Source organism: Lepidochelys kempii, chromosome 6, assembly GCF_965140285.1.
Source record: "Lepidochelys kempii isolate rLepKem1 chromosome 6, rLepKem1.hap1, whole genome shotgun sequence".
Classification (NCBI taxonomy): Eukaryota; Metazoa; Chordata; order Testudines; family Cheloniidae; genus Lepidochelys; species Lepidochelys kempii.
In genome coordinates, this window is record NC_136385.1 from 48163570 (window position 1) to 48190561 (window position 26992).

Consider the following 26992-nt stretch of genomic DNA (forward strand, 5'->3'; position numbering starts at 1 on the left):
TCTCAAGAGATAAAAGTAAAACACACAACATAAACTTTGACACATTTTTCATGGTGATCTGATGAAAATTGGGTTAATAAGAGTTCTTTTAAAAAAGGACCCCGCCCGCCACCTTTACTTTTTCACCGCATTGTCTCATGCCAACACTCCATGAGGCTTTCACTTCTACCTGAACCAAACTTCAAAAAGCAGCATATACCCCAACTTCATCAAATTTGCACTCAAGCTTAAGAGTAACAGAGACCTCTCAGCAATATTAAGACAGAATGATATCACATCACACTTCATTAAGGTGAGCAGAAGAAATGAGACAAAAATATATGAAGAAAGCTTTATATTCATAACTAAAATAAAAATAAAATGTGCATATTGTAAACACTTAGGGCCAGATTGTGCCATCCTTACTTACATTGGGCAGTACTTTTAGTCCACTGATTTCCATGGAACTATTTGCAAAGTAAGGTGCTACTCGGTATGAGCAAGGGTGTCTGGCCCTACAGCATTTGGGGAGGGATAGAAATAAAACCAATTTTATATATATAGCCTGATCATCCCAAAATGAATTAAAAAGCAGGCAAGCAGTATCTGAAAGAAAACTGCCTCCAAACGAAGCACCAAAATACTAGTGCACATTACGTGCCATTGTGTTCCTGAAAAGCTTATTCCAGCATAAGTGACAGACAACAAAAGCAGGAGTATAAGCAGCACTGTACCTCAAAAAAGGGGGCAAGGGGCTAATAGTAGTGTTGTAAAAGGGTCTGTCTGAACAGCATCACAAACAAGGTAGTGTCATCTAGTGACTAGGGCACCTGGCTGAGAGTCAAGAAACATAGGTTCTATTCCTGTGCTTTTAAATGGTTGTGTGACCTGGACATATTTTGTAAAGTGTGTTGATGTCAGCGTTTGAAAGATACTATTCAAGTGCAAAGAGTAAGAGAAATCTCTTAACTCCCCACTGTAACCAAATTACCAACACCTTTGGCCACATAATGGCCAGGAGACTGGTTCTGGAGGACAGTGTATTTGGAACAAGAGATCAGGACCCAGAATACTGAAAGCTTTGGTAGGTGGAGTTAAGTAAAGGTTCATGACTTATGGTAAGGGAACTAATACTCCAGAGATGGCCGATAAATACAGAAGCCAGCAAATAATCAAGTGACAACCTGGAGAGCATAGTAGATAATGATCTACTGGTACAGGAGATAGCTGAAGCAAATCAGACACAGGTCCACTGGGAAAGTGACTGACAATATATTAACACAGGAAAATCATCACACCAACAGAGCACAGAGTACTGAAGCACAACCCAAGAGGGATACACTCAGTAAAGAGCATTACAGCCACATTAATCCCGATGTCCCACAGAAAGCCCATCAAATGTTTACCGTATCCATATTCACCAACATAAGTGTAGAGATGCATACCCCAAAAATGCTGACTGTTTCTAGGCTGACAGATATGCCTTGGCTGCTGCACATCGTGACAATGTGCATCTCTGTTTTAACTCTGCTCAGGGTGAGGATACTCATGCTGCTGAACATGATTTTCAGCTGCCTCTGCCTGGTTCACTCAACATGCTTTTGGCAAATGAGGCACTGTGCATGCTGCGTGGGTGTTGCAGTCTATGCCTTCTTTTGAATATCATACCATTTTTTCAGCACCCACATCTTCCATGGAATGAGATAGCAATGAACCTTCCAGAGGAACCCTCTAGTCTGTGAGAAATTTCATACATTTTTGTAATAGAGTGTAGTTCTGAGGATAACCGGGGCAACAGTCAGTATCTCCCTCTCATTCTGTACTTGTGTCTTGTTTTCATACTAAAAAATAATACACACAAACATGTTTTATGGAACAAATAGCCATCCTGCCAGAAGGTTTCGACTCCAAGCACTGCAGGACAATGTTCAACATAAACATATCTTCATGTGATTGTGCCCTCTAGGAACACTCCACGGACAGAGGATGAAAGTGAAGTCCCAGCAGATCCCCCACGAGGGGAAGAAAAAGAAGCAAGAGAGGGCCCCACTCTCCTGCCAAAAAATTGAAGAAATATAACCAGGTATGTAACATCTTGCAGACTCTACAGTGCCTTCCACCCAAGGAGCTCAAAGCACTTTGCAAACATTAAAAAATTATGTCTCACAACACCCTTGTAAGGTAAGGAACAATTATCATCCCCATTATATGGATGAGGAAACTGGAACACAGAAACATTAGGTGGCTTTCCCAGAATCACACAGCAAGTTATGTCACAGCCGGGAACAGAACTCACAGCCAGGATCCAGCCTCATACTTAAATCACTAGAAAACAAGGCTGACTTTATCTTCCCCATTTATATGCTGCACTTGCCACAAGGTTTCTAGGAACATGGACTACATTTTAAAAACACAGGAATAAATGTGAGAATGATTCCACCAAATTCTTTGTTTAGGAAAGGAATTCAGAAAAGATTGAAACATTTCACTTTGACATTTTTAAAATGAAATGTTTTGATTTTTCTGTTTTGAAATGACTTTCTTTTAAAACTTCCTTTAATTTTATTTTAAAAAAATCAAAAACATTTAAAATAATTGAAATTGAAATGAAATGTAATGTTTTGATTTTTTCAAAATGAAACATTGCTTGAGCCAAAATGAAACTTTCCAAATTGCCAAAAGTTTTGAATATTTCCATTATCAGTCTGCCAAGAAATGATTTTTTTTTCAACTTTTCAAAATTGCCAGTGAACCAAAAATTCCATTATTTTCCCAGCTCTGTTAGCAACTCTCCCTCACTGAAGACTACTGACCTCTCGACACCCTTCAGAAAACTTTAGTGTACAGATAGGGTCTGCATCATGTCCTGATGATCAGTATACTCAGAATCTGTCAGAACAAGGAGACGGGGAGTGAATTTCAGGGTCAAGGGCCCCCCATAGAGAATCTCCTGCCACTAGCTCCCATAAATACAAATCTAGAGACTGTCGACTAGAGTGTCTCAATAATTTCAAGTTTATGTCAGCAGAGGCTGGATTTCTATACACAGTACTAGGAAGCTGTTACGGTGCTGCAGAGAATGATCAGTGAATTAATATGTTAAATATTAATAGTCATTTGGATAGTTAAATATTAATAGTTTAATTTGGAAGAAAACTAAAAACATTACTTTTGACAGACTTCACTCAGCTTCTTGGATGACCACAAGATGAGTATTACCGATGGAACAAATTAGTGCCACTCAAAATAATTGTCCAGGTCAGAGTATAATTTTAATATGAAACCAAGTGACTTTGTAAACCCAAAACTGTCACCTTGTATAATACACTTCACTGCGGGGGGGCCGATAAGAGAAAGGGGGGTCAAGTGAAGTTCAGAGAGATGTATTCTAAATATTTAATAAGAGGCAAGATAAGGTCATCCCAGGAAGTATCTATCTCTTGCAAAAATAATATACAATCCTGTAATGGGAAGAAACCAGTCGTACTTCAACAAAGAGCTTAACTAATTGACACACACACGGCCATCTGAACAGCACACGCCATGGCAAAGAGGAAAGACAGGTCACTGTCACCAATGGCCAAACCAACACTGGCAATACTGATATTCTTCTAAAGCGGTTACAAAGGGCAACACTGCAAAGTAGAGCAGGGTGAAAGATTCAGGAATAACCATGTTAGAGCCCCAAATGTCACAATTTCTGACCCTGCATGGCCAATGTCAAGATGTTTGCTTCCAAATGGAATGGTGGGTGGTTGGGCATGCAGAGAAGTGTTCAAGTAGGGAGAACCAAATGCACCCGGACTCATAAAAAGAGCCCCTCAAAACGGTTAATGGGCTGAAGGCATTGTTTAAAGAAGACAGAGTAACAGAATCAAATATGTTTAACGTAGCTAAATGATGTCTAAAGCATGGCATGATAACAATCTACAAATATTTGAAGAAGGTAAACACCATGGAGGGAAACAAGTTACTTAGTGTGTTACAAGAGGGGAGGGAGGATAACCAGAAGTAACAGGATGAAATAATGAAGAGGGGATTATCAGGATAAACTTCCTGCTGTTCAACTCGTACTCTATTCCGGTAGATTGAGAATTATGAGATTATAATAGTCTCCTGAGAGAAATGGTAGACGTCCCATTGCTTGGAGCATTTTCAAACAGACTGGAAAGAACATTAGATAACATACTGGACTGAGAGGGGATGAACTAAACCCAGTAGGTCATTTCCATTTCTAATTACTAGGAAGCATCACTATCCCTGGAGTGCCCTTCCTCCCATTCTCCCTCTTATCTAAGCATAGGCAAGGAAGAATTCATGCTTTGGATCTTTCACCCTCTTCAAGAATCACTTCAGATATTATAGCCCCAGGGTATGGTTGTTATGACGTTTTCAATGTTCCTTTCATACTGCAACAGCTATTTTTCTGTGGATTCTTCCTCCTACTCACTTCTTGCCTGACAAGGCACACCAGGGAGTCTATGATAACAATATCACTGTCAGAAGAAGGCCATTAACTACTGCAGCATCCTCAGTACCACTGCTTCCTGGGCCAGCCTTCAGTCACTTGCTCTCCAGACTGACAGGGACTCCTACATCTATGATCACTGCTAGCATGGGGGCAAGGCTCAGATTAAACCAAAATAAGCAGAAAACTGTTCATTATGCTGTACTTATGGAGTGTGCAAAAGCAGCTACAGGGATATAGTGCTGATCACAAGAAAGAATGAAAAAAGGACAAAAACTCTAAATTGTGTCCTTCTGGGTTGCTACAGGAACAACTCTGATGAGTTTCAATCTGCTACAGAGATAGACAAAGGCAGGGGAATGAGATACAAATTGTGTACATTTGCCAATAACTTGTCAATGCAAGAGAGAGGCAGCCACACAGAGTATAGTTTAATAAAATGTAAATAGATTGTAAAGACACCTTAAAATGGGCTAATGGATAACAAATGGAATTTAATATTAACTAATTTGAGGTAGTGGAGTGGGGCTCAAATAGAACAAACAAATGAAAAATTAACTAGATCAAAAGGATTTAAAAGAGAAATGTAGGTGTTTTCTCCAAAAACATGTCTAGACAATATAGTTGTGATGGGTTGGATCACAGAAACCTCCTTGGGACTGCCACCTGATGTGCCAAGACTACCTCAGCTCCTGCTTTCCTGCCCTTCATCTTAGGGCTTCAAAGATGCCCCCCCCCCCAGGCATTAATACATACTCTGGGTTAGTTAATAAGTAAAAAGTGGTTTTATTAAATACAGAAAGTAGGATTTAAGTGGTTCCAAGTAGTAAAAGGCAGAACAAAGTGAATTACCAAGCAAAATAAAATAAAACACACAAGTCTAAGTCTAGTACAGTAAAAAAAATTAAATACAGAAAAAATCTCACCCTTAGAGATGTTTCAATAAGTTTCTTTCACAGACTGAACACCTTTCTAGTCTGGGCACAATCCTTTCCCCTGGTACAGCCCTTGTTCCAGCTCAGGTGGTAGATAGGGGATTTCTCATGATGGCTCTCCCTTTGTTCTGTTCCACCCACTTATATATCTTTTGCATAAGGTGGGAATCCTTTGTCCCTCTGGGTTCCACCCCTCCTTCTCAGTGGAAAAGCACCAAGTTAAAGATGGATTCCAGTTCAGGTGACATGATCACATGTCACTGTAAGACTTCATTACCCACTTGCCAGCACACACGTATACAGGAAGACTTACAAGTGAAACAGAGCCATCTACAGACAATTGTCCTGGTTAATGGGCGCCATCAAGATTCCAAACCACCATTAATGGCCCACACTTTGCATAATTACAACAGGCCCTCAGCGTTATAGTTTATATTTCTAGTTTCAGATACAAGAGTGATACATTTATACAAATAGGATGACCACACTCAGTAGATTATAAGCTTTGTAAGGATACCTTACAAGAGACCTTCTGCATGAAGCATATTCCAGTTGCATTATATTCACATTCATTAGCATATTTTTATAAAATCATATAGAGTGTCACAATAGTGTCACAGCTGAAATGTCCCATGGAATGCAAGGATGCGTAACTAAGACAGTGTACATAAGTAATTCTTAGGAAGTTACATGTATTCAGTTCTGATGACCACATTATAAGACAGGTTTCAGAGTAGCAGCTGTGTTAGTCTGTATCCACAAAAAGAACAGGAGTACTTGTGACATCTTAGAGACTAAGAAATTTATTAGAGCATAAGCTTTCATGGGCTACAGCCCACTTCATCGGATGCATAGAATGCAACACACACACACAGAAGGTGGAAGTTGCCATACAAACTGTAAGAGGCTAATTAACTAAGGTGAGCTATTGTCAGCAGGAGAAAAAATCTTTTGTAGTGATAATCAAGATGGCCCATTTAGACAGCTGACAAGAAGGTGTGAGGATAATTAACATGGGGAAATAGATTCAATATGTGTAATGACCCAGCCACTCCCAGTCTCTATTCAAATCCAAATTAATGGTATCTAGTTTGCATATTAATTCAAGCTCAGCCGTTTCTCATTGGAGTCTTCTGTTGCAAAAACAGACCCCAATGAGAAACGGCTGAGCTTGAATTAATATGCAAACTAGATACCATTAACTTGGATTTGAATAGAGACTGGGAGTGGCTGGGTCATTACACATATTGAATCTATTTCCCCATGTTAATTATCCTCACACCTTCTTGTCAGCTGTCTAAATGGGCCATCTTGATTATCATTACAAAAGATTTTTTCTCCTGCTGACAATAGCTCACCTTAGTTAATTAGCCTCTTACAGTTTGTATGGCAACTTCCACCTTCTGTGTGTGTGTGTTGCATTCTATGCATCCGATGAAGTGGGCTGTAGCCCATGAAAGCTTATGCTCTAATAAATTTCTTAGTCTCTAAGATGTCACAAGTACTCCTGTTCTTTTCGCATTATAAGAGAAAGACGAGATAGCGCTTGAAAAGGAGAAGAATCAGTGGGATAATTACCTATACTCAGACATGAATGTCAACAGAACACAGAAAAGATATAAATGAACTCATTATACTGCCTATGAAGCTTATACCCTCTCAGGGCCAAATTCCACCCCTGATATTCATGTGTCTACGACCACAAGACTGGAAGGGGTTAAGATGGCAAAGCAAGCCAATTAACTCCACGGGCTGCACCAGAAGGGGGAGCCAGGCAGGGGTACTGGAACAATTTGTACAGTGGGGGAGAGCTGAGAGCCATTGAACCAAACTGTAAATTCTGTATATGATGGAAACCACTTCAAGCAAGGTGGTGTGGCACCACCTCCAGCACCCTTAGTTCCAGCATCTGTGGAGCCAGGGAGCAGGGAAGTGATTGAAAGTAGGCTCAGCTGTGCAGGAACAGGGAGGGTTTATAAAGCCAGGAAGCTGTCAACAGACAAGGGCTGCTGAGAAAGGCTGCAGCCACTCCCTGGGAAGAGGGAGGAGAGTTTGGAGCTGGTAACACAGAGAAAGGCGAGGAATCAGGAGTTGTAGGAAAGAGTGCAAGGAAGGAGCAACAAGGGTTGTGGGAAAGCAGGCCACAGTTGCAAGTATAGGGTCCCTGGGCTAGAACCCGTAGTTGCAGGCATACCCGGGTTCCCCTACTGGCCACATGGGAAGTGGCACCATCAGGGCAGCTCCAGATGCTGGAGAAGACTGACTGAGATGGTTTGCGTGGAAGGACTTTGGGTAACCCCTGGACAGGGAAACCACAAAATGACCCAGCCAAAGGGCCAAGTCATGAAGAATAGGCTGCAGTTCCTGGAGTGAGAGGGGCCACAGGGTGGGAGGGACAAGTGAAGACACCACCAGAGGAGGGAGCAATGCCTGGCAGAGCTAATCCCCAGAATGGCCAGGAGGAGGCACCACCTGCAGCAAGTGAACCCCGTCACAACATGCGTGCATGGCGCAGCCAAGGGGCTGCATTTGGACCCAAGTGAGTTAAAATAAAAGGAGGAAGGGTTGGCATGCCCTAACACAGATTTCCATATGACCTCTATTTCATTTGTAAAATGGGGATAATAATAATAATTGTTCACCTCACAAGGGTGACAGGGTGCTCAATCCACTGTTGCTCTTAAAGACCTTTGAGCTACTCAGATGGAAGCATTATAAAACAATTATTATTATTAAAAACCTTCTGGCTGTTATTCTCCTCCCATATTGTTGGTTCTGGCATATTTATTTAAATTACATCAAATTCATCTAATCTAATTACATATTTCATAATGATCTGACTGAATCATCCAGACAAATTTCTTTTTAAAATTTAAATGATCAAATTTTTATGTTAGAGATTAAAATCCAAGCACATTCAAAATTACGTATTGTGGCCAATGGAAAACACACCAACAAACAGAATCAGAAGGATTTAAATAGATAGCAGCAATTATCCTTTTCTCTGTTGAGCAGAAATGAAAAGATAAAAATGATTATTGCTCTAAGGTCACTATAATATTCATGTATCTACTTAACGTGCTTCCATTTGTTTTCTTTAAGCAAATGAATAAAAAAAATTTAAAAGATTATGATTATTCAGTATTCTACAAGAAGATGAATAAGAAATATGACAAAAGTATGTAAAATGATTAATTGTAAATAGAAGGCACTCCTTTTCTGATGTTTTACAACTATGCACTTGAAGTGATTAGAAGGCAAAAAAATTAAGATGGATAAAAGGAAGTATACTCCCTTACAAAAAAAACAACAACAAGAACATAATTAACTTGTAAAACTCCATAACAGGATATTACTGAGGGAAAGTTTTTAATAACATTCAAAATAGTTTTAGGGTTTTTTATTAATATGAATAGCATACGTAGTAACACTAGTTAGGATTTAATATAAAAGCAATCAGTACTTATGGTTGAAGTCCCAAGACGATAGCCAGATGGAGCCAGGAAGAAATTTCCTCCAATGATATCGCTGTATGGAGGATTACACTTCCTCTGAACCAACACTGACCACTGTCAGACATACTAGACAGACCATTGTTAAAGATGGCAGTTCCTAATAAAATGGTGATGGATTTTATCTGGGAAAAGAAACAATCATGAATTTTAGATTGCCAACTCAAGAGATCCTGGTTGTCACAGGAATGTGGGCATTCTGGATTAACGTCTGTAACATCTGGTTTTCTAACTGAGACCTGCATTCAGATGGCTTGTGTTCTCTGGGCTCAGTCTTCATTTGCCCCAAATTTACACTCAGTGTGACTGAGGGGCAAGAGGGTGGGAGGGGAAGTTGATTATCACTCATCTTCCCATTGTCATGATACTGGGCACCCTGGGGACTAAAAGAACCCATTTGAGTAACTTAGAGAAGCCCTGGGCTGTTCTAATTTACGCTGGCTGCAGCCAGAGGATCTAACAGTGCACTCATCACTCTCTCCCCTTCCACCCTTGGTATGTAATGGGGCGGGGAGAGGGGAGAGGTGGCGTAGAGCCAGCTATACACAGGCATCATCTGGGGAAGCATTTACACACTACCCTGCCTGTAGTCATTAGTTCTGATGCGAAGAAACCACCTCTAGATATGAGACAATAGTTCAGCCTCCAGTCTGTCAGGACTACCAACAAGGATGCCAGTTAATAGAAAATTGATGTAGTATTTGAGCAGAGAAGAATCAACGTGATTATAACCATCTATAATTAGTCATGACTGTAATCAGAATAATTGAAAAATATAATTTATATCAACACACTATAATAATACTTATTTATCATATAGTGATTTTCATCCACAGATCTTAAGTGCTTTACAAGGGAAGGTATTAGTCTCACCATTTTATAGATGGATCAGCCGACCAAAAAAAAGTAACTTGCCCAAGACCACACACAGGTCAGGGGCCTACCCAAGAATATAACTCAGGTTTCCGGTATCCTGGACCAGTCCCTTGTACATTGGCCCATACAATCTCCTGTACACTGTGGGCCTGATGCACTACTGTCTCACTTCTATTTTACACTGCTGTAACTCCAGTACAGTCACTAAGGACTCCTGATTGTTATGAATTTCAGCCCCAAGTAACATGGAGTAGATTAGAACTCATGATGCAAAGATAAAAGGTTCTGATTCTTTTAATTCAGTTTCTAATTTTGTCTTCTAAACTCTTAGATATTCTCTTCTAAACCAACATAAGTCTTGGTTGTATCTTTGCCTATGCGCCTACACAGGGGAGTGAAAGGGAATAAGAACCACCCCCTTACACCCTGTATGGGCTGCCTGGATCTGGGCACAGGGGTGTAAATGGGCACTGCTAGATGGGCAGGGAGGACTGGGGAATGGGTACTGCTGTGGGTCCACCCCCACTACTCACTGGCCAGTACACCGTATAAAAGACAGTGAGTTAATTTATTTGTATAGGCCAGATAAAAAAATATTACTCCCTCAAGAGCAAGGAGGGAGCCAGGGAGCATATGTGAGGCAGGGATGTGTCCCTGAGTAACAGTGACTCTGGGAATTACTCTTGGGGCAGAACAACTTATGCCCCACACTCTGCTAAGGTCTGTGCCTGAAGGCAGACCATAGTGTTTTATAACGTGGCATAGAGAAAAACATGTCAAGTGGACTCCTATTATACTGTCCATCTCTTATACATCTAATCGAATATTTGTATATATGCACAACTGTAATTTGAGAAGATCATAGAAAGGGTACAAAAATGTAAAAAGACTCTGGTCCAAAATTCATGAGCTCTGCGAAGATTAAAAAAAATACAACTGCAGCCTTAAATTGCCATGGGGATTTAATTGAAGAATATAAAATAAATGGTTTAGATAAGGTCAGCCCAAGGTACTATTTTCCAGAGAATGCAGAAAGAAAAGACATAAATGGAAATTAAAGGAAACAAAGTCAGAGTAGATATCAGAAGAAGGACCTTTCCGTGCACAGAATTATTACATGTGCAGAGCTGTCTCCCAGGAAAGTGTACATAGGCAGGAATCATTCAGGAAACAATTAGACAAAATCCTCAGGGACTGGAGAACTTTTTTATTATTATTATTTTTTATTTTAAAAGAAGCTTTGATGTGCCAAATTGAATGAATTTTTTTTCATGTTCATTCTCAGGGTAGAAATGTACTTCTAGTTTTGATGCCTTATTAAAGAATGTCTCAATTTTGACAGCTTCTGTGTGGAGGGCTGATCGTGTTCTGCCATAAGTCAGATAGAAAAGAAAACTGCTGTATTAAAAGATTAAAATATTAATAGTTTTAGGTCCAACTGTCAGAGTCAATGCCCATAATCACTGTTTAAAGCGGTTTAGTTTTCTGACCTTCATAACACAAAGAAACCAGAAACAGGCACAAAGTCTGGGAGTGTTCAGATTCAGTGCTCTGTTTTGTCCTATTATAGAGGAAATCTCTTGGATCCCCCGTTTCATGGAGCTCAAGGGATCAGATTGAGTGTTCCAGTTTAGGCACAGAAACTAGATTAGAAAAGGAGTCAGTGAAAGTTGGGGAGGGAGAGTATATTCTGATAACTCTTTTTTTGAGCTCTTTCTCCAGTTCCTGAGCCAACATTCCATTAATTAAGTTCAGCCCAAGCTGACTTTACCTTCAGAGTCCTGTTTTCACCAGTGCACTGAGTACTAGTTACACGGTCTTCAGATGAAAACAGTTCTTTAATGGACTGATCTGCAAGGCACAAAGTGTCTCTGGAGAGGTGCTGATAGCCCTCAACCCATATTCAAGTCTCAGAGAGTGAGTGCACTTAGATCTCCACTGCAACTGAAAGTGAACCTACCAGCCCGGTAGGCAGTCTCATCCTAGCAGCTTGAGCTCAGGTGACTATCCAGAGACCCCCTTCAGAGCTGAAACATCCACACTGCTATTTTTAGCAGGCTAACACAAGCCTTGGTATCATAAGTCTCTCTGCCTGGGCTGGAGGCTCACTCCCAGCTGCAATGTAAACATAAACATTTATATCCTTGCAATATTTGTTCAGCACCTTGCAAGTTAAAGCCCCACTTGCATGTGTATACGCGGGGTAAATTCCATCTGTGCAGAGGGTTAGCATGAGGATTATGCACCACTAAAGTCCTATAGCATCTCTCAAGTTAATATCACTTAAGAGGGCCGAATGATCTTTTCTTTGACATAAGCGGTTCACATGGTTGTGCTGACCCTCTGAATAGGCGTGAATTTCACCTATTGACCTGCACTGTGTATTAAAATCACCAAAGTTTTTCGTTGCAGCATCATGCACACAACAGGAAAGCTAATTTTTGGTTAACCTAAATGTATTACCCATAAGCCATCTGTTGCTGGAAAACCTACATAACTGTGACAAGTTATACTAGGGTACGCAAAATTGATTCACCAATGTCCTTCAAGAGCTGTCTGAATATACTGATGTGCCAAGCACATTAAATCAAGTACTTAACCTTCATGCAGCATTAGTTTCCATACCTTGCTGTACTTTGTTAGCCTGTTTTAAATTCAAGATGTCAGGTAAAATCAGCTAGGACACTAAACTTTCAGTCAAAATAGGAAATTCAGAACCTAAAGGGATTGAACTTCGTGAAATAATGTAAGTAAAATAAATACCCTTTTGAACCTTGGAAATAATCAGATAAGAGCTTCACATTTCAAACTGCTTAGAAATTCATTTTATCAGTGAATTAATTGATAATAATTCCTTTCTCTCCAGTGCAAAAACAAAACCCAGAAAGGGTATAACTGCCCTTGTTCCTGAACCCAATTTATTGCTCCTGAGAGATCATCTAATGGTACAGATTATTTTTAATAAAATAATCAATCTAACTGCAACTAATCAAATGTACCTTGTTAAAATTAGACTTGTTCCCGGAATCTGATCTAAAAGAGAAGCTAAATAAGCAGCTGCAACTTGGTTTCCATCATCAACCCAGCCTGTGTTTTTGCACATGCAACTTGACCATATTTTTAGCTGCATCTGCAGTTATTACCTAAGGTAGTACTTACACATCCAACTTCCTCATCTGAAGTCACATGCAGGCAAAAATAAGTCTACCTGCCATATATTTTCACTAATAATTCACTGCAGAGGCAAAAGTGTGCACGCATGCATTTGTGGATGCAAAATTTGCAAAAAAAAAAAACAACCCTGGCCACTGCATATTTTTAAAGGTTAGAACTTTTATTCATGGTAACATTACAGGAGGCAATTTTTCTCCTTTTCTGATTTTCTCAAATTTCATTAAAATCTTGGATTATGGTCTTTTCAGATAACTTTGTTTAACCATTCTGTTCTATCCAGCTACTTCAACCCCTTTGGTATAAGGAATCTGAGTTGCTAATTTCTAACCACCGTCATCAACCATGTTTCAGCTATGGAAATTTCATCCTCAAAAACCAGTGATGCTTTGTGGCCTCCCAGGACAGAAGCAGCCCACGCTGTTACAGTCATCATAAAACACAGTATTTCATGTATTTTCTTGAAATGCCAATAACCAAAGGAAAAAATGTAAACTACACCACATTGTATATCTGTAGAGATCAAATAATTCTGACCCATGATTTCTGTTTGTGATAAGAGCTTTCATCTTGTCTGGGTCCTTAATTCAAATAAATAAACTGTACATTTTACAACTGGGGTGGGGGTGTTTTGTTTTGTATTTCTTTAAATCCTGGATAGAGATATCAGAAATATTTATTATCAAATACGTATTTTCTAAGGGAAAAAATAAGTATGAAGAAAAAAGCAACATTAATGTAAGCTTTCTTCATAGGTTTGGTAATAGGAAATGGAGCCTTTCACCTCTAGGTCACTGGTTAAAATTCAAGAACATCAGTGACCAAAGTTGGTATAACTAGGCAGGCAGACATCGATGCCTGTGTAGAATCAATGTGGGGCACCACACAGACCCAGGACCAGTGTCTGCCAAGAGGATCTAGTTTCAGGATTGCTAATGGTCTGAGTGCAAAAAGTCTTTGATCTCTGTCCAGTTCTTAGGGGATAGATGTCCGTATCAACTGCCCAAAAGGAGACCCTCTAACTGGCAACATCAACTCAGAGACAAAGGGCATAATCCAGACCCAATTAATTTTTATTATTTTGAATAATATTGGCTAAGATTGAAAGAATTTTTTTTAAGCATAAATGGAATTGTTTCATAGATTCCTACAAGCATGTAGATCTTGAAGCACCAATATAGAGTATCTGTTGGTTTTGTGCTCAACTATTTTCCTTGCTAGGTGCAATAAATACTATGAAGTTTAGAATTCGGGCAGGTTTCTCACAGCTATTTAGTTGAAATGTGACTGCATTTTGAGCATCTTTGCTTTTTGCACAAGCACATTTACAGCAGTAGTAAAACACAGATTTTTTTTTTAAGTTGGATTAGACATCTTTCAATGAAAGGATATCTTCAGTGCTAGAAAAAAAAACCACTGAAAGTTCCAACAATGACAGGGTTCTTTCCCCCTGCTTCTGGCACACAAGTGTGTGTATGTGTATCATTTATTTTCAGTATAGGAAAAAAAAGTCACAGAAATAGAGGGCTTGCAAATTGGTTTCAACATCTGAAATATTTCTAAAAGGTAAAAAATAAACAAATTAAAAACAAACAAACCTTCAGGCCTTTCTAAAATACGGCCTAATTGAGCAAGAAAAGGAATCCATGTTTTCCCCTTTATCATCTACTTTTTAGCACAAATGCACTTTCAGAAGTTGCCATCTTACGTTTGAGAAGCACATCGTAGGTAAGATGAATTTGCTCTTTGCCCAAAACAACTCTCTAGTACCACTAGATAGGAAAAATAAAGTTATTCTGTCACTGCATAGCACCTTTCAAGTCATTCCGCTTTCCCTGTGCCCATTCTTTTCCTTCACCTGTGACCCTGTTTTCCAGCCATTACCCATCTCTGATACTTTCTTCCAGGAGAACAAAGTTCAGCTACTGGCTGAAGCTAGTGAGTATTCCAGTCACAAACTGGATCTTAACCCCAATTTGAGCTGTTGTTCATAAAACTGAACTTTATTGTAAAATTACGGACACAAAAAGAAAAATATAAATAAATAAATGCATGCATGGAAAGAGATTAATCCAACTGAACACAAGAAGGATTTGCAAGACAGGATCAGGCTGTTGTCCACCATCTAGTCCCCTTTCTCTGACAATGGTTAGCAACAGACATTTTGTAGAAAGGTGTAAAACCCCAGCTACAGATTTTTATATAATAAGTAATAATACTCCTATGAAGAAAGTTTCATCTTAACTATAAGCAGTTAGAGGTTGGTTTTCTGTACAGAAGCACTGCTAGGATGCAAAAAGCTCATGTTACAAACTACTCACATGGCAGAACAAAGCCTCTCTCTCTCTCTCAGCCCAAAGGCTGTCTGTTTTATGCCCCAAGTAAATCTGCCGGTTAGCCAAAGCCCTTCCACATTAAAAGGGAACACGGATTTTTTTTCCCCAAAAGGTTTAAGTCTTATCTTTCAGAAAGGAAACTGCCTGCCTTAAGATACTGCTAAGATGCTTCAGCACCATTTGCCTGTAGCTTACCAGTCTGACTCCAGTCCATTTTACCAGGGATTACAAGTTTTTCCCATCTAATGGATGTTGGTGGCCCTACAGAAAATGAGTTTATTGGGTCTCAGATCCAGCCCCTATGTCACAAATGCACTCCCACACTGTGCACTAATTGACAGACTCAGGAGACAAGCCAAGAACTTAATGGGCCATGAAGACAGAACTACCCCAAGGGGAAATCCTCCCAGATAAGACTGAGGCATGCTGGCATGGCAGTTTATGTGAGAAGCATGCCCTCCTGCTTCCCTGTAGATAAACACAGAGCTTCACTCACTGGAGCTAAAGGAGCAATAAGATTGCACAATTTTTTAACTTGGCGTTGACATCCATAAGCAAATTTCTTTTAAATATGCAAATGACTTCACTAAATAATTATGTCACAAATGGAGCTGCACAAAACTTGGCAGCTATGAAAACCTAACAAATACTAATGATCCTAGACTGTATCATACATATTTTTCTAAATTTCTTGTCTTAATAATTAGAGGGCAACATAGTTTCAAGAAATTTAAATATTTACATTATTTCAATCAGGCTGTTCTATAATTAAGTTTTTTAGCGGTATTAGTTATAGTAAATGAATCAGACAAGACGACTTGAAAGATTAACCAAATATTCTGGATAGCCTAGCACTGCCTTCACATCTATCTCCATTGTGTCTCAACAAGTTTAAGGTCAGAAATTTACCAGATGTCACTGCAACCATAGATTCGGTTTATTTGGCATATATTTCCCACAATAGTGAAAGGCTTTGAGCACAAACAACAAGCCAGTCTGACCTGATAATTTTTAAAGGGAGGAAGGCAATGTGCCTGGTGATCAAACTTAGTGAATGATGACAGGTAGGTTAGAAATTAAAGAATATCGAGCGTCATTTAAAGCTTGGAGGATTGGGGCATAAATTCAGATGATGCAAAAAGAACTTACAAAATTGTGGAGAGAGCATGAGGCGGGAAGGACAAGGGTTACAACAATAGATCATGCACAGTGTGTTTAAATGTATTTGCATTGATTTTGTACAGAATGTAAATTCATATAAAATAAATCTCATTGTTGATTCAACCTTGTAAACATACTTCTAGGTCTTTTCCACCTCTAATTTTTATGGCTCGATTAAATAGTCTCTCCAATGCCATCCCTGTCTCAGTATGACTTTGGGCAAGTTACTCAGTTTTTCTGTGCCTCAGCTTCCCCTCTGTAAATTTGAGATTAAAATATGTATTGGCTTCAGAGGAGTGTTGACAAGCATAATTAATTAATGTTAGTCCAACACTTTCCAGGCCTTAGGAAAAAAGTGCTCTGGAAATACAAACAAATTCTTCTTCTTAGTATAGTCATAAATAGAGCTTGGGCAAGTGTTTACTATTAAGGCCTGATAAAAAGCCAAATGAAGCAATGGAAAGACTTCCACTGAGCTAATGGGCTTTGGATCAAGCCATTTGAAGTGATTTTATTTATGGTGTCTCCTTTTTCATTTGGCCGGATTTACTCTAAATTGTCTCTATCTTATGCTAACTTGCCCTGCCAAGCAGATGAATGCTCTCTTGTGATGGCAGTGCCAATCAGCATACTGATTAAATGCTCCTAAATTTAACCAACAGCCAATTTAGGGATTCAAACAAATGTATCTGCATTTTAAAGGTTCCAAGAATGAATTCACATTTTTCTTCACAGTTGTAAGAAAAAGTGCCAACATGACTGTAAACCAAAAAATTGTACCATTTAGCACCAGAAACAAAGTGTTGTCCTTCGCTCCAACACCTGATATAGGGATCTCCAGAAGGAAAGAGACCAGGAAACTAATGTGTTTGTTCTTGGTATTAGGAAGGCAATAAAGTCACAGTCGCAGAGTTGTTTGTGTAATTATTTAAAAACAGTAAAAACAGGGTATTTCAATTCAGGATACTCAGGAACTAGTTTTCAAAGATGAAAATTCAGCATGTGGGATTAGAGATTTAATCTCATGCTGTATGTTAGACATTAAATTTCACATATTCTGTGCTAACAATAACCCTTACATAAATTTACACTGAAACTTCTTAGGCTCCAATTCTGGTTAAGGAAGGAAGGGTGGCCTGAGACCAGTGACCTGAGAAAGAGTCTGTATAGCTCAAAAGCTTGTCTCTCTCACCAACAGAAGTTGGTCCAGTAAAAGATATTATCTCACTCACCTGGTCTCATCAGTTTCCAAAAGCATTTAGGGCTAAATATGACTTTTAAGAGACAACCCTGAGAAAGGGGAGGTGCATAGCTATACAAACCTAAAGATAGTTTGGGGAGGAGATATGACAAGAGGGCAAACTCTGTCCTCGGGGTCCCAATACACTGGGGTACCGTACAGTTTTGTATATCCTTTACGATATCGCCTCCATACTAAACATATTATATGGGTTTTTTCAGATGGGAGAATGATTGTAAAATCTTTGAGGCAGGGAGAGTCATTCCCACGAGCACAGTGGGACCCTGATTTGTTTGAGGCCTCTAGTCACTAACACAATACACATTTATAATAAATAAACTGGAGGGTCTATTTCCCAGTCTATAAATGGGAAAAATAGTTCTGTAATAGTCTTTCTGGGCTGTGGTCGGGATTACTTAGTTAATAACTGGATACTCTTTGGAAATTATAAAGCACTGGATAAGTGCCAAATAATATTTTTATCCACAAGGAACATAAATTTCAATACATCACCAAGGGTGAATGTTTTATATATTTTTATATTTTTTTTATATATTCTATTACTATATATTTTTGGAAGCTTTTCAACCAGTGAACATTTCTGTTTGCTCATTTGCCCAAATTTTAGGTCCTAATTCAATACATGACATTTCATTTCTCTCAATTCTTTCATTCTAGACAACCACATTTTTAGTTATGGTATGTGTTGGTTTAAACTTGTGCAAATGCACCACACACTGTGCAGACATTTGCAAAGCTGTGCCTTTAGACCTAAAATGTTCATGCTTCCTCTTTGAATGGTTATTTAATTCACCAACAAGCTGGGGAGGTATGACCGTAGTATCTGTTTGCTGCCTAGATTTGAAAATGTCCATTCGAGACCACAACAACACTCTGATTCTGTTAACCCACTGGCTGTCTGCCCTTTCAGACTGTCACTTCACCTTTGTGAAAGCTGTTATATTATTATTTGTTATTACTGGGTCAAATACATCACTTCACGGCTCTGACAGGCAAAGCATGACAACCATGTTGTAAAGACACTGATTATTGTAAGTGCAGACAATTTCTCCAACTTTTTCTCAAATTATAGGATCAAATTCCTGTAATTTTGAGATACTGTTCTGGAGTTTTTGTTCCCTCAAAGCCCAGCTTTTTCAGAATCCCAGCTACTTCTGTGCTTTACTCCCATTCTGCTTATTGTCAACATCAAGTAATACAGGAGGCATTGTGATCACTTTGGATAAAGCATTAGATTCACAATTACATATTACTCCAAATACTGCAGAGAACAAATGGGAAAGGGCTTAAGGGATAACCCACAAAAGTCATTAGGTTCTGTCATCTGCTATTGTCTCACCACACTATAACTCAAATTGCATCTTAACTAACATTTAAATCGTAAGGCTACTTTTTAAACAATGTGTTTCTACCAAAAGTCAATTTTTTCACAAGAGGAAAAAACACTAGGGTAAATGATATATTTGGAAAATAACAGTCGAGTTACAGTACACAAGAGTTTGCTTCTTGGAAATATGTAATTTGTTTAGTGATTCATCGCTTCTGCAAAGCTAAAGAAAAAAAGAAATAATACAAACAATACAACCCAAAACAAAGACTGACGGGCAATTCTGGGCTAAGTGATGTGGTAACAGTATAAGCTGTGATGATCTCAGTCAAACACTACAATTATACAACATTCACTAAGCAGGAATGAAATGTGAAAGATTATTCTGTACCTAAATTATCAGCAAGTCTATAGCACCCATCACTATGGTATCTAGGTGCTAAGTCGGCCCAGGTACAAATACAAAACTCTGCAAACTTAAAACTGCCAATTTTGCAATGGTTTAGATGCTTTCTATATTTACAGGGCTAAATCTTGAGGCCTTTGTACAGCTTTTATTTAGGTGCAACTACACTGGCTGCAGTGGGAGTTTTGCCTGGATCAGGTTTGTAAAGACTCCACATTAGACTACATTTCAACAAGTCATAAACCATGACTTTATGAAGCTTACAGATTTTCCTCCAGCCCTGATGAATCCTTTGTCAAATCTAGATTCACCTTTTCTCTGATAGCCATAGATTTTTATGGCCAAAAGTGACTATTATGATAATAAGTTTGATCTCTTGCATAACAGAGGTCAGTATTGCGTTAAAAGGTGCTAAGCCAGACTTCACCCTGCCTGCTCTGCATATAAATATTGTATGTTTAGATATTGGAATTTGAAGACTTCTTTATGGTCCTGCCTAAGACAAAACAGTTGATTCATTCAGCTGATGCAATGGGAGAATGCAGTATATTAGAAGCAATATATTATGGCACAGAATGATACAGAGAAAGATGCTTATATGATAAGATCTAAAATCTCAAAGGATAGAAGGGGAGTACTAGTGGCACCTTAGAGACTAACCAATTTATTTGAGCATAAGCTTTCGTGAGCTACAGCTCACTTCATCAGATGCAGCCCTTCAAAAATCAAAATACAAGATTCATAACAACACTTTAGGAAAGAAAAGAGTAGTATATATTTGGGAATAACTCCTGTGCCAGTGTATTTGAGCATGAAAGATCACAGGGAACTTCTTTTCCAATATAAGCAACAGGTCAGAATCTTTTCACAACATTAAATATATGGCTAGGAAAAGAAGACAGCTATTGCATCCGCCTGTTTTCTCAAGGTGGCCTGGCTTACCTATTAGATGGCATGGCTAGCTCTATCAGCCAGCAGGTTAGTATGCTGCGCTCAACAGCAAACACTAATTGGCAAATGGTACAGATGGACTATAAATCTCACACTATGGTGCCACTGTTCGAAGTAGATTTCTCTAGTCAGTAGATTCCAGTAACTGAAGACACAAAGAAGCATCTTTGCTCCCACTTACTCAATGGGCTGGGACACGATTTAATTTACAGCTGTTAACCAACATGTGAATATAATGAAGTAAGGTTGCAAGAAGCTTCTTATTGAGGAATAACTTTCGTTAATACATTTGTCTTTCATTGAAAGGCTTAATTAATATACACAACTCTCAGCTCCAGGAATAGGAGACTACAAAATATTAACATACCTTTGCTGATGAACGTAAGTCAAGAGCATCACAGGACTGAGTAGAATGATGAGAAAATACCCTGGGGCGAACCCTATCGCACCAGCTCTTGTGCTTATATGAGACTTATATGAGTTTATATGTGCTTATATGAGACTGTTTAGTGACTCCAATCTACATTATATCATTTTAAAACTGAATGTAGAGTTTGAGATAATCATCACTTGCATTCAGTTTATCCTTTTATATATACAGCTTCATGCCTTAATCATTAATGTACATCTTGTGATGTTCTGAGCACTTCCTCTGAGGTAGTCAGTGCCTTCAACTCCCATGGATGTCAATGGGAATTGATGGTCCTCTGGACTTCACCGAATCTGGCCCAATAACTTCAGTAGCAGTTGAAAGCTCTCGGTACCTTGCACAATTGGGCCCTTCGCCAGTTATTCCAGAAGAAGGATGCGACTTACTTTATGCACTAGAACTTCTGCTTTTAGCTCAATATTATATAAAATAAACTCAGAACTTGAAAAATAAAATATGAAACCCAGGAGGGTCTAAAGAGACCATGCTTGCTTGCCTTACACATAAGTGGTACCATTGAAGTAATCTGAATACTCACATAAGTAAAAAGAAAAGGAGTACTTGTGGCACCTTAGAGACTAACCAATTTATTTGAGCATAAGCTTTCGTGAGCTATAGCTCACTTCATCGGATGAATGAATGATGAATGTTGCATCCGATGAAGTGAGCTGTAGCTCACGAAAGCTTATGCTCAAATAAATTGGTTAGTCTCTAAGGTGCCACAAGTCCTCCTTTTCTTTTTGTGAATACAGACTAACATGGCTGTTACTCTGAAACCTGTCACATAAGTAAGGCTCTCAGAATTGGTCCCATACATAATTCACCAAAACCAGAGCTTCCCATTTGCTTTGACTCAGTAACCAGGAATACATTAGATAGCTGAGTAATTGCTGCATTCAATGTTGCTTGTAAAGACATCAGTAGCAGCAAGTAGAGGCATAAGCAAAGTATTTGCTACATTTATTTTCTAAGCTACATACATATAAGGCAAATACTAAGAAAGGAATATTTCTTCTGTTGCACAATTACTTAATTTAAATACATTTATAAATTTTAACTCGCTATTATTTCTAATTATGAACTACCAATTCAACCAAGCTTCTCCTGAACTATGTGGAATGCATACTCCCTTTCAGTACTCCTACTCGTGATGCCAAAAAATAAATGGTTTTAGCAAGATAATGAAAACTGCATGGAATATTTGTTATCTCATTCCATTATTTCTTACTTTTACAGAGATTTGTGTTTGTCTATGCAGTAAATGATTGTTCACCCATTACTGTCAAGCACTTGTCTTATTATGCCACACTTTTGTTGTAAATCACAAATATTCTGTGTTTAAAATCATTTTCATGTCTAATGACACTGTCTTGCTGGAATGAAAGGATTATTAAGGAATTAGAAAGCTAGTGTCAGACTATCAAAAAGGTTTACCATCATTATAAAAATGATTACCATAGTTGGTGTACAAGGTCAGGAGAAAGCACCCTACAAAATTCAATGGCTGACATTTTTCCTGCAGTATAGCTTGTAAAAGATCATTGAGAACTCAGGGCTTACTTACAAGGCAGAGAAAGGGATTTAGAGACACACAACTGTCAGCAAAAAACTGTCTGTTGAAGGTAAATTTACCTAGATTTTAGTAAGGCGTTTGATACCATGCCACAAGGGGAATTATTAGTTAAATTGGATAAGATGGGGATCAATAGAAAAATTGAAAGGTGGATAAGAAATTAGTTAAAGGAGTCCTACTGAAAGGTGAACTGTCAGGCTGGAGGGAGGTTACCAGTGGAGTTCCTCAAGGATCGGTTTTGGGACCAATCTTATTTAATCTTTTTATTACTGACCTCAGCACAAAAAGTGGGAGTGTGCTAATAAAGTTTGCAGATGATACAAAGCTGGGAGGTATTGCCAATTTAGAGAAGGATAGGGATACCCTACAGGAGGATCTGGATGACCTTGTAAACTGGAATAATAGAAATAGGATGAAATTTAATAGTGAGAAGTGTAAGGTCATGCATTTAGGGATTAATAACAAGAATTTTAGTTATAAGCTAGGGACGCATCAATTAGAAGTAACGGAGGAGGAGAAGGACCTTGGAGTATTGGTTGATCATAGGATGACTATGAGCCGCCTATGTGATATGGCTGTGAAAAAAGCTAATGCGGTCTTGGGATGCATCAGGAGAGGTATTTCCAGTAGGGATAGGGAGGTTTTAATACCATTATACAAGGCACTGGTGAGACCTCACCTGGAATACTGTGTGAAGTTCTGGTCTCCCATGTTTAAGAAGGATGAATTCAAACTGGAACAGGTACAGAGAAGGGTTACTAGGATGATCCGAGGAACGGAAAACTTGTCTTATGAAAGGAGACTCAGGGAGCTTGGCTTGTTTAGCCTAACTAAAAGAAGGTTGAGGGGAGATATGATTGCTCTCATTAAATATATCAGAGGGATAAATACCGGAGAGGGAGAGGAATTATTTAAGCTCAGTACCAATGTGGACACAAGAACAAATGGATATAAACTGGCCACTAGGAAATCTGGACTAGAAATTAGACGAAGGTTTTTAACCATCAGAGTGAAGCTTTGGAATAGCTTTCCGAGGGAAGCAGTGGGGGCAAAAGATCTATCTGGCTTTAAGATGAAACTCGATAAGTTTATGGAGGAGATGGTATGAATGGATAACATGGTTTTGGTAATTAAATATTCATGGTAAATAGGCCCAATGGCCTGTGATGGGCTATTAGATGGGGTGAGATCCGAGTTACCCAGGAAAGAATTTTCTATAGTATCTGGCTGATGAATCTTGCCCATATGCTCAGGGTTTAGCTGATGGCCATATTTGGGGTCGGGAAGGAATTTTCCTCCAGCACAGATTGGAAGAGGCCCTGGAGGTTTTTCACCTTCCTCTGTAGCATGGGGCACAGGTCACTTGCTGGAGGATTCTCTGCTCCTTGAAGTCTTTAAACTACGATTTGAGGACTTCAATAGCACAGATATAGGTGTGAGGTTTTTTTTGTAGGAGTGGTGGGTGAAATTCTGTGACCTGCGTTGTGCAGGAGGTCAGACTAGATGATCATAATGGTCCCTTCTGACCTAAATATCTATGAATCTATGAAATTGTCTTGCATTATCCTCTCTCAAGAAGTGAGGAGGACTTTTCCAAAGCTTCTGTACGCTATATGATGCTAGATATAATGATAAGATGTGCTGTCATCATGAAGTAGATAGTCTCTACGACTTCCCCTAAGGATAATGTGTACATTATAGCATGATTTCTAGCCTGGAATAACCACTCTCATATTGAACATTTCTTGGCCATCTTTCTACTTGAGAGAACAGACTGCCCAAGATAATATCAAAACCTGGGGTTGTGTCAAGTTTTCTTATTTCTATTTCAGTAAAGGTGTTTGATGCTGCTCCTGCTGTATGAGGCTGTGGCACACAAAAATAGTTCTGAACACAGCCTTGATAGAGGGCTCTCATTGAAAGAGGTTATCATTTCAGGTATGGACGGGATAGAGCACTTCAAGAGATTTTCTCACATTCTGGAGAAATAGTTTTTCTGATAGACAGTGAAGCCTCCTTCAGATGTGTACATGGAAATAAGGGTCATCCAAGATCCCCTAAGACATTTAAGTACTGATTTTACTGACAGTTATTAAAAATTTATGTACTTCAATGCATAAAATTATTGTATTTGTTCTCTACCCTTGAGTACTCTCCGTCATAGACCTACAAACAGTAGAAATATGAACTCCCAGCATTAACACTAACATATTCCAGACTGTCAGACAAACAAATGCTTAAGGGCATTATAGAGATATGGACACATATCACTACATCTATGGTGGTATCTATGTGGTAAACTGATATAATCGTATCTTTCTGTCCTAGAATATCTGAGATATCAGATTGTAAAGTCATGATATTTTTATTTACATGTATAGTAAAACTATTTTAGGTCATTTTATTGGTTATAGTGGTTATAATTTTCTTCTTCCTTTGAGCCCTGTAGTGTTGGACTCATGGCAACTAAGGCCACTGGCTTTACAGGCAGAAGGATACACAATTTAATCTCAGTAAAACTGTCAAACTCTCTAACATTTTTTATTAGTTTATCTGTAGCAAACATACCCTCTACAGAATACAGGACGGTATGGTGTGAAATAAAGGTTTAATCAGCATTCATATGGTATGACCTATACAATTCACCTACAGCTTCACATCTTTGAACCACCTCTCCTTGACTCTGTTGATTAATTCATCTCCTCCATGACTATTTCTGGTGTTTCAAACCATTGAGCAACTCCAAAGAAGTGCTAGAGAAACATTTCGTTCTTCCCCTCAAAAACATGTGGAATCCCCTCTCCCCTCCGCACCCCAAAAAAACATTGCATTGGTCCGAAGCATGGGATGGATAATTCTCAGCCTTAGTGAAGCGATGGGTGTGTGGAGTAAGATCATGGCCCCCTTCAAGGCTAGAAACTGGATGGAGTATGAGCTTCCCCTACACTCAGTCAATTCCATCGGACATGCAATGTAGACTAAGATGGATAGGTGCCATACTGCTACTTTCATTTCTCCCAGGTACACCACCAAAACTGATGGTGTTAACCATGAACAATGCCTGAGCTCTTTGGGTCATTCTGTATCTGTCCCCTAAAAGGTGTGCAAAAGGAAGGCAGGCTCCTTATGCATTCTCACCCACTTGCACCCCTGCACAGGGCCAACTATAATTTGCATTCCAGAAGGGAGATTTGTTAGTGAATTGGTCAGTACACAAGAAACAGAGTACCATGGTGCTATTACAAAGACTTCAAAAGCTCACCTGTACATGAAAAATCATCCACACGAATGTATCCTAGGACACAGTCACAACGATATGTTCCAGGCAGGTTAACACACACTGTATTGGCATGACAATAATGCATCTTAGCAGCGCACTCATCAATATCTGAGGGGGAAAAAGAACCAGCACAAACAAAGTCAATTGCACAGTTAAATGCCCATTGTGACTCAATATTGAAATAAGAAAAGGAGTACTTGTGGCACCTTAGAGACTAGCCAATTTATTTGAGCATAAGCTTTCGTGAGCTACAGCTCACTTCACATCAGATGAAGTGAGCTGTAGCTCACGAAAGCTTATGCTCAAATAAATTGGTTAGTCTCTAAGGTGCCACAAGTACTCCTTTTCTTTTTGCGAATACAGACTAACACGGCTGTTACTCTGAATATTGAAATAAGAGAAGAGAAATTCCAATTACAAGCCCCAGAAGAATTTCAAAAAAGCAACATGTCTTAAACTCTAATATTAATCTACTAGCATAAATTTACTAGTAAAATATTTCTTAAAGTGGAGTTAAGACTTCTGCAACACAACGTGTCTCTGCTGTACACTTCCAAACCCTAAAGTTAAATGCTGGAAAACCAGGAAATACTGAATTGTGGTCTTCTCCTGTATTTTCTGAGACAATGTTAGATTACAACAAAAATAATCACAAACTAAAAAGAACCAGGAGATGAATAGTTCAGGTACTGCTTCCCAAACAACACACCTGGACAACTTTAATTCTGCCCCCATAAAGCAGCTAGAATATGAAGATGCAGTAGCTCCCAGATACACTGAGTGTCACAATGTATCAGTCAGGAGTAGTGCTGGACAGATATGAAATAGCAATGTTTGTTATACAGCAAAAAAGGTGCTCTGATTTTCCAAGTTCCTAATTTGCACAAGCTGTAACAGCTACCAAGAGGCTCTTCCAGGAACCTAGGATCACTGTAGAACAACAGTGCTTCAGGTCACGTCTCCATTCCCCTGAGACAGCCCTACGCTGTGGACTACAAGAAGGTAGGTAGAACTGGGCCAGTTACTTCAGCTCTGTGCCACTCGAGAATCCTCCTACCCAACTAGGAATCTCAAATGGCCACTTAAGCCAGCTTCTTATCTGCTTTGCATCATCCCAGTGGGACAAAGCAGATTTAGCAGGGCCAAGGACCTGGCCTTGCAACTCTATTTGTTATTAGTAGATCACAGTAGCTATTGCAAGGCCTCAACTCAAAACCATGTTTGTTACCAGAGAAGGGGGACAAACTGCCATGAACTATATATTGTAAAGCTCACCAAAACATAAGGTACTTCTACATTAGGACTAAACAGTGACTTTTTTCTGAT

The 26992-nt window shown here is 39.0% G+C and overlaps 1 protein-coding gene across 6 annotated transcripts in view; it reads right to left on the reverse strand.

The window, feature by feature from the left end:
- Positions 1-26992, reverse strand: part of NELL1 (neural EGFL like 1) — a 430345-nt gene that overhangs the window by 199636 nt on the left and 203717 nt on the right. For 5 of the 6 annotated variants that reach the window (XM_073347842.2, XM_073347838.2, XM_073347839.2 and 2 more), the window contains one exon: positions 25649-25774. The exons of the other annotated variant lie outside the window; for it this stretch is intronic. In XM_073347842.2, coding sequence (XP_073203943.1) covers positions 25649-25774 — 126 coding nt within the window. The remainder of the gene's footprint in view (positions 1-25648; positions 25775-26992) is intronic. 6 annotated transcript variants of the gene reach the window in all.